Source organism: Carlito syrichta, unplaced genomic scaffold (assembly GCF_000164805.1).
Source record: "Carlito syrichta isolate Samal-C Ts95f unplaced genomic scaffold, Tarsius_syrichta-2.0.1 Scaffold301837, whole genome shotgun sequence".
Taxonomy (NCBI): Eukaryota; Metazoa; Chordata; class Mammalia; order Primates; family Tarsiidae; genus Carlito; species Carlito syrichta.
Window position 1 is genome coordinate 387719 of NW_007245933.1, and position 9330 is coordinate 397048.

Genomic DNA, 9330 nt, shown 5'->3' on the forward strand with positions numbered 1-9330 from the left:
ACACACACACACACACACACACACACACACACACACACACACACACACACACACAAGTTAGCCAGGCATGCTGGTGCACGCCTGTAGTTCCAGCTACTTGGAAGGCTGAGGCAGAAGAATCACCTGAGCCCAGCAAGTAGAGGATGTGGTAGCTGTTGATCATGCCACTGCACTCGAGCCTGGGCGAAAAGTGAGACTCCAACTCAAAAAAAAGAAAAAGATTTGTTCAATTGGCCATTGTCTTCCTCCAGCATTCACCCCTACGGTCTAAATTAGGAATATTTTAACATATGAGTACAGTTGCTATAACTAGAAGCTTAATAGACTGAGTTAGAAGTAGCTTTTCAAAATAGGACTTTAAATAACTTGATGTGTCCATCATGTGCAATGTGTTTAAAGTTCTCAGTTATTTTCAGTGCTCAACTATCAGTGCTTCTTCTCCCCACTTTAGTCTGCTATGTCAAAAAATTGCATCAAGCTTTTGTGTGAAGATCCCGTTTTCGCAGAATATATTAAATGTATCCTAATGGATGAAAGAACTTTTTTAAACAACAACATTGTCTACACATTCATGACACATTTCCTTCTAAAGGTATGTAGGTTTGGAAACTCAGCATGTTACTTCATTAGTTAATGCTTGTGTTTTCGGAGATTTTTTAAAAAACCTTTTATTTTCAGGTTCAAAGTCAAGTGTTTTCTGAAGCAAACTGTGCCAATTTGATCAGCACCCTTATTACAAACCTGATAAATCAGTATCAGAGCCTTCAATCCGATTTCACCAACCGAGGTGAAATTTCCAAAGCAAGTGCTTCTTTAAATGGGGTAAGAACTTTGCAAAGCAGTAGACTCATGCCTCAGAACTTCCCTTAAATCAGCTCTGTATTTGGTCTTCGTATTTTACCCTCATCACTTTTACATATATACATGTATACTTTTACTATTCAAACTGTCACGTACGATGGAAAAAGTTTTAAAAAACACTTGTTCACTATGCCTTGTATGTACGTAGCACATGCTTTCTATCACCTTAGAAGCCATGAACTAATATCATTAAATGCTAAGGTAATAAGACCACTCAGAGACATTCCCTTTATCTCTCTACTTGTTAATATTTTGGGGAACATTACTTGTGATGTCCTTGTTACTGCCTACAGTTCCTAAGCAACTGAAACAATCGGATCTTTTGATTTAAAAGGCATTTAAAACTAAATAGTTGCCTGTGTAGATGCCCGTGACCATCGTGCCATAGAATAACGAACACCTTGAAAACATGTTAGTACATTATTTGGCAGCAGCCTCTCAAGTAACAAGATGCTTATAAACCAGAACAGATTACAAAGCTAAGACCTTACTACTTGTGATGTCTGTCAGAATGTAGCTTGAGAAGCTGTGATTTCTATACCAATAAGACCTAAATTTCTCATCAAAGTTTGTTTCTAAAATTCCTAAATAAGTCTGCCTAGTTCCATTATTTATTTATTTTTTTCCCTTTTCCATTTTCAGAAAATGCTATTTAAGTCTTTGGTTCAACTTTTTGTGGGTATACCATAATATTAGTGACTTAGAAAAAATGAAATGAGAGAAAATCAGGGAATTCTTGGGAAAGAATAGATACCTGGGAAAGTAAATATCTACATTTGACTGTAAACAGTTGTGTCAGAATGTTGGCTTCAGAATTTGAAATGTTCCTGTGGGTTTTTGTAGGACCTGAGGGCACTTGCTTTGCTCCTGTCGGTACACACTCCCAAACAATTAAACCCAGCTCTAATTCCAACTCTGCAAGAGCTTTTAAGCAAATGCAGGACTTGTCTGCAACAAAGAAACTCACTCCAAGAGCAAGAAGCCAAAGAAAGAAAAACTAAAGGTTAGCTTTATGGACTAATATTATTACCTTTGAGGGGGATGTAGAGTACACTTGGGGTAACTAACTTTATGATAGCTGTATGTTCTGTTGAACCTCCTAAATATAAATGCTAAAAACAGAATTTTTAACCTCTCACAAGCACACCCTCCCATGTGATCTCAATGACTTTCAGAGAAGTTGGTCTTGATGCTTGATTTTCCAGATGATGAAGGGGCAACTCCTGTCAAAAGAAGGCGTGTCAGCAGTGATGAGGAGCACACTGGAGACAGCTGCATCGGCGACATGAAAACAGAGAGCAGGGAGGCCCTGACACCAACCAGCACTTCGGACAATGAGACAAGAGACTCCTCAATTATTGATCCAGGAACTGAGCAAGATCTTCCTTCCCCTGAAAATGGTTCTGTTAAAGAATACCGAATGGACGTTCCATCTTCGTTTTCAGAAGACATGTCAAGTATCAGGTCACAGCAGGCAGAAGAACAGTCCACCAGTTGTAGGTTTGAGGACTGTAAAGAGTTTAAAGACCTTCACTGTTCCAAGGATTCTGCCCTAGCTGAGGAAGAATCCGAGTTCCCCTCTACTTCTATCTCTGCAGTTCTGTCTGATTTAGCTGACTTGAGAAGCTGTGATGGTCAAGCTTTGCCCTCCCAGGACCCTGATGCTGCTTTATCACTCAGTTGTGGCCATTCCAGAGGACTCTTTAGTCACATGCAGCAACATGACATTTTAGATACCCTGTGTAGGACCATTGAATCTACAATCCATGTGGTCACAAGGATATCTGGCAAAGGAAACCAAGCTGCTTCTTGACATTAGATGTAGCATGTCTACTTTTAAGTCCCCTGCCCCGAACCCCATGCTGTTTGTATAAGTTTTGCTTCTTTGTTTTTGTGCTTCAGTTTGTCCAGTGCTCTCTGCTTGAATGGCAAGATAGATTTATAGGCTTAATTCTTGGTCAGGCAGAACTCCAGATGAAAAAACTTGCATCTTCAGTATACTTTCTAAAGGGCAATCAGATAATGGGTATGTTTTATGTAATTAAGAGTTCACTGTAGTGGCTTTCATTTAATATGGCTGTCTGGGAGGAACAGGGTTCCTTGACCCTGTACGATGTAATTTAAACTTACAGCATTTTTACTGTGTATAATATGGTGTCCTCTGTGCCAGTTTTGTACCTTATAATAGAGGCAGATTGCCTCCGATCGCTGTGGTTCTTATTATCAAAATTAAGTTTACTTGTATACGGAACAACCACAAGAAATTTGATTCTGTAAAGAATCCTCTTTAGCTGTGGCCTGGCAGTATATAAATGGTGCTTTATTTAACAGAATACCTGTGGAGGAAATAAAGCACACTTGATGTAAAAATAATTGTTTTATTTTTATTGACATGACTGATTGCTATTCTGTGCACTTAATTAAACTGATTGTGATGACTTTTCATTTGTTTACATATGTTGCTTCAGTCTTCTCAGGTGAAAGTAATGAGAAAACTGTGAATGGGGGAAGCACTTATCCATTATAGTCTATTTCTTAGAAACATCAGTGGCAGTCCACAAAAGTAACAGCCTCCTAGACTTCTAAATCCTCTCTACCTCAAAGTGTATAACCATGGCTGGGAGAAAAGTGTGTAACCATGGCTGGGAGAAGCAGAACAGAACACAGCCAGCTTGCCCCCAGATCAACATGCTTTTGAATGCAACATGCCACTATTTCATTCCCTAAGAGCTACACACCTTAAAAACCCTAAAGTAAATAAAGGAATAGTATCAGCATGCCATTTATTTGTTTGTCGTCTTGAACTAAAAGTACAGCTGAAAGCAAGCTTGCACTAGGACAAGATTTAGCTGGGGAAAAAACACTATCTGCACTCAGGGACGCGATCTACTTCTAGAGGAACATCTATGGAAGGTGAGGTTACGACCTAATTTCAGCTTGCTACTTTTAACTCAATGCAGAGTCCAGTTAAAGGTCAAACAATGCTTTACACTCTATGTAGGTTCATGGATTTCATCCAGTAGAAAATAAGAGGTTTTCTTTTTTAAGAGGAAGTATATAGGTAAACCTGACATTTTCTCTGCTTACAAAAAGTAATACTTTATAAAATCTAACTAATTCAACCAATTGGGGTGGTCAGTTGCAGTAAACCTTTTATTTCTTCAAAATGCTGCTTCTGCCAACAGAATTTCATGTCCTCTTGCTTACAGATAGGAACTCCTTTACAGTCCAAGTGTAATTCCGTTTGCCCTGGGGCAGGCACAAAATTCAGTGCAACTGTTGCATAGTGTCCTAGAAGAAAAACAGGAAGGTTATTACTGCAATATGAAAAGAAAAACTTAACCCACACAATACTACTTACTTTTCACAGTGGAAGAAAAATCCTGTTTTGGGACCTTTATACACAAAGAGCACTAATAACATACCTTCTGGCCAGCTCCTACATCTCCACTTCATGATCTTTTTATTTGTTAACTGAAAGCATAGGGGAAATCCTGCTGAAAATGTCTTTTAAAACATCCTACAAGACAACATAACATGGTTTCATTAAAACCCATAAGTACTAAAAGACTCCATGAACAATATATAGTCCCATCTTCCACATCATAGGACATTGATCATTGTCTTTACTGCCAAAATGCCTCATAACAGTAGTGACACCACGGAAATACGTCTAGTGGTGGTGGGCACAGAGCAGAGGGCTGAAAGCAAGGGTGAGGCAACCTACCTCCTAGTGATTCAGGGGCTAAAAATAACAAGGACAGAAAAAAATATTAAAGCATCTTGTTTAATTTTGAGATCACTTACCAATTCTACATATTTGCCAGTGATGTTCCCATCAAACATTTGGAATTTCCCTCCCTTTTCAGCTTCTAATACAGCAGGAGATTTAGAAAATTGTTGCACCAACTAACCAAGCAAAACATACAGCAGGCATGTTATTCCAGCACACACTATCACCTTTTGAATCCAAAAGTATAAAATAAAGCAATTACTGTTTTAAAATCCTAAACACGTAAAGTGTTTATAGAAAACAAAAAAACTTACTCTTCCCAGGAGGAGGAAACTAAATGTATCCCCTAAATCTAAGATAGTCCCCAAAATGCCCATCTTTCCCCCTCAAATTATTCAGAAGCTATCCTTAGACATTTCCATCATTACCAACCCATGCCCCTTCAATGAAAAGCATGGCCATGAGAAAAATAAAAAAACCAGCTCCTGTTCTTGTGGCATATTTTACCCCAATGTCAGCATTAAGAAGGAGTTATTTACCTCTTTCACAGTAAAGACGCTGCACAGCTGCTCTACAGTCGTGTCAAACAGCTCCAGCATGTGCAGAGCCACAGTGGGAATCCTCACCCAGTTCCACTGGAGATGAGGCCTCGGCCTCAGGAAGAAAAAAAGGTTCCAGGGAATAATTACCACACCAAGAGAGAAAGCTGCTTGGATTAAAATGTTGGTCTTCATATAACATCAAAATGTCCCAAAATCCACACCAGACCTACAAAAAAGCAGGCTATGAATGAACACCCCAATCCCAGTCAGCTAGGCAAATACGGCCCAGAAGACATAAAGATGAGCAGATGAAAGGCAACCACACTTAAAGCTAGAGGGTGTCAATTACACGCAGACAGACGCGCACACACAAGCACAATGTTCCCCAATTCCAAGAACAGGACCTATCTTCCATTCCAAAAGTCAGGAAAGAAAGTTCTTCGGCCGGGCTCGGTGGCTCAGCCTGTAATCCCTCGCTTTGGGAAGCCGAGGTGAGCGGATTGCCTGAGCCTGCGGGTTCGAGACCCGCCTGGGCAACTTGGTGAGACCTCATCTCTACAATAGATCAAAAAAAAGCCAGGCTCGGTGGCTCAGCCTGTAATCCCGCGCCTTTGGGAGGCTGAGTTGAGTGGACTGCCTGAGCCCGCGGGTTCGAGACCCGCCTGGGCTGGCGAGACCTCATCGCTACAATAAATCAAAAAATCAGCCGGGCGTGGTAGCGCGCACCTGTAATTCCGGCTACTTGGAAGGCTGAGGCGGAAGGATCGCCAGAGCCCAGCAGGTCGAGGCTGCGGTGGCCGGAGTGGCCACTGCACTCCAGTCTGGGTGATGGAGTGAGACTCCAACTCAAAAAGAAAAAAAAGTAAGTTCTTCTATTGTGGTATGTGAACCTCAAAGTCATCTGGTTTTGTGATCTGTTGTCTGCCAAAAAACTCTCACTCCATCACCCAGGATGGAATGCAGTGGCACACTCATGGTCACCCCAGCATCGACCTGCTGGGCACTGGCGATCCTTCTGCCTCAGCCTTCTAAGTAGCTGGAACTACAGGCATGTGCTACACGCCTGGCTAATTTTTTTAATTTATTGCCCGGGCTGGTCTCGAACCCACACGCTCAGGCAATCGACTCACCTCAGCCTCCCAAAGTGCTGGGATTACAGGCTGAGCCACCGAGCCTGGCCCAAAAAACACTTTTTAGAACATACCTGAATTAGATATTTATCCCACAAAAAGGCCTGTTTATAACATTCTCCCCAAGAATTAAAGTCTCATTATTTCTACAACAAAATGGCAGATCTTAGAAGATTCACAGGGAATCCAAGGGTGGATTAATACTCTCCTCACTAAACAGCTCTCCATCAACAAAAAGCTGTTTGGAGCTCTGAGGCCTTAAGCACTTCCTCTACCTGCACTACATGTTGGCCACCAAGGGTCATACCTGCAAGGGATTCTCACTCAGCTTCCTTTTAACAGAAAGTTCCTGGGTTGCCATAGTTTTCGTTGGTAAAATCATTCCTGTTGTAAATTCTACAAAGAAACATGGGAAATGGTTTTGATAAAGACCTTTTTCCTTTTAAGCACAAAGAGTAAGGGAGAAAGCCCAAAACAACATATAATAACAGATATTTACAACAAGAATTCCTTTAGCATTTTGAGTATTTCAAGACCATTTATTTCATGTTTTTACATAGAAAACTACTGATTTAAATTAACATGAGTTCTACAACAACAAATGCCTTTTATTTTTTTCAAATGCCTCATTTTATCAAGCTCTTGATAAAAAAGCAAAAATTCCAAACAGCTAAGTTTTATACGATTAACAGCTTTATGGCTCTTACCTGTTGTCAGAACAGATACTTTCTCATGGCTTCACCACCCCCTCACAGCTTGTCCTCACAGTAGTCAAGCCTTGTGAGCTAGCCAAATGTGCGTTCTCATGGGAAAAATGGCGACCCCAAACTTACTGATGCCAACACCCAGTCACTCAGGTAACAGCGTCCAAGGATGAGGTGCAGAGACACAAGCACTGCTGGCCATTGTGCCTGGTTGGTAACTTCTCTAATTAAGGAGGAAAAACAATAACCTCACTTCCATGCAGTGTAGAGATTATCTGGGTATATCTCAACTACAAGTGTAATGCCTGCAGTCACTTTCATTCATTCATGCATTCAACAAAGATTTTTTAAGCAGTTACTGAATGCCAGGCATTGTACTAGATGCTGGAGACACAGACAAGAGGAGCAAGACAGAACACTGTCCATACCCTCATGGAGCTTACAGTCTAGCAGGGAAGATGGACATTAAGTAATTATACAATCACCCAATTAAATAATTTTCATAGAAAGCTACAATTCTGTAGGCAAAATCGTTCAAGCTATGTACAACACTGATGGTCACTCATTACCATCTTACCCATGACCAGCTCTCAGCTTTCAGACTACGATTTGTTCTGCAGTACAGAGTTGCTTCTGGAGCCTTACACATCAGCCTACCCTGGGAATCCAGACCACAGTGCAGAACATAACTTGGGTAGCTAGAAAAGGGCCCCTCTGGTTCACAAGGGATGCCTTCCTTACCCGTCTTAAGTGCCTTTAGGTAATCTTCAAGGGCCTCCCTTTGGGGGTGCCCACAATTTTCATAAGATCCTTCAGTATATTCCCATTTCCTTTTTTTTTTTTAACTCACATTCGCCTACAAATCAGAAAAATACAAACCTAAGAAAAATCTGGTTTGTTGTATTCTTACAACACTGAGCCATATAGATGAGAGAACTGCAATGGTGGGAAGGGGGAAAAAGGGGATGTAAAAGATGTGACAGGTTTTTCATACAGCTAGAGGGGATGTAAATTTTTAATCCAGGGTCCAGGCCTATTTTTAATCCAGGCTTGTGGTCAAATCTTGAATGAACTTCAGAGGGGAAACCCTTTAACTCGCATACAAAATTGTGTGTATGTATAAGAATTATATTGCTGATGTGGTCCATGGCTTTTATCAGGGCCTGCAAATGCACTGCCCGTATGACTAGTCACATGTGGCTACTGAGAACTTGAAATGTGGCTGGTCTGAATCGAGATGTGCTATGTGAAATAATGCACACAAGACTCCAAAGACTTTTGAAGAAAAAAGAATGTAAACTACTTCATTAATAATTTTTATGTTAACTTCATGCTAAAATATTTTATATACTGGGTTTAATAAAATATATTACCAAAATTAATTTCACCTGTTTCTTTTTTTTTTTTTTTCTTTTAAGAGACAAGGTCTCGTTATATTGTCCAGGCTGGACCCAAACTCCTGAGCTCAGGCAATCCTCCTGCCTCAGCCTCCTGAGTAGCTGGGATTACGGACTTCCACCACTGTGCCTCACTATAACTTTTTAAATATAGTTGCTGGTATATAGCTATATCTAAATTGCATATGTGGCTTGCATTATATTTATGTGGGACAGCACTTATCTAGAAAATCAAGTTCTCCCAGACCCTGGCCTTGGGCTATACTTTTTTGGCCGAGAAAAAACTGGGAAAGGGAGAAGAAGAATGAAGAAAGAGAGAAGCAGGAGGAAGAGAGGAGGGGAAGATGGAGAGGGGAAGCACCAGAGGGCTTTGGGGATGCCTCTGTGGTACTCCCAGAAGAAAGAGGGGTATTGATGTGGAATCATTCAGTGTCCCGAGGGTTCAGCTGAGCTAGACCTGATCCCGAGCCCAAGTCTGAACCTAAAGAGTTCATTCTGCAATGCTCCTGAGGGATTAAATCTAAAAAACCAGCGTATGGGAACACTAACTGGGGGAGGTGGAATAGGGTTCAGAAATGACCTATGGGACAGTGTTCACACTCTGGGGAATGGGCCACCTGAGACCCAATCCCGCTGCTACACAATATGTCCACGTAACAAATACACATGTGCACCCCCGAATCTAAAACTTAAAAAATAAACAGTAAAAAAACCAGTGTAACATGCTGCTGAAAAGTTTCTCTGCGAATAAACCTAAATACAGCAAAGTGAAATCCCAGCCCCAGAGTAAGCAACCACAGGTCTCAAGACCCATCCGAGATGGTGGGCCGTAAGACAGGCTGCTCGGCAGGATTCGCTACATCCACCTCTGAAAGCCTTCACAAATCAAAAAAGATCCTTTGTCAGGTTATCTTGGTTCGGAAGACCATACTGCTGTACAAACAGTCTCACTCCTCAGAAGCA

At 41.1% G+C, this 9330-nt stretch overlaps 2 protein-coding genes across 2 annotated transcripts in view; one reads left to right on the forward strand and one right to left on the reverse strand.

The window, feature by feature from the left end:
- USP34 (ubiquitin specific peptidase 34) overlaps positions 1-3299 on the forward strand; it is a 213212-nt gene extending 209913 nt beyond the window's left edge. Inside the window, 4 exon segments of the mRNA XM_021711053.1 lie at positions 452-592; positions 679-822; positions 1705-1864; positions 2067-3299. Of these exon segments, the coding sequence (XP_021566728.1) occupies positions 452-592; positions 679-822; positions 1705-1864; positions 2067-2674 (1053 nt within the window). The 3' untranslated portion in view covers positions 2675-3299.
- On the reverse strand, positions 3299-7227 carry AHSA2 (activator of HSP90 ATPase homolog 2). The gene is given in 7 exon segments (XM_021711055.1): positions 3299-4152; positions 4287-4335; positions 4669-4770; positions 5134-5218; positions 5220-5248; positions 6574-6662; positions 7100-7227. Coding segments are annotated over 6 exon segments (513 nt in total). The 5' UTR covers positions 6649-6662; positions 7100-7227; the 3' UTR covers positions 3299-3979.
- Between the last annotated feature and the right edge of the window lie 2103 nt (positions 7228-9330).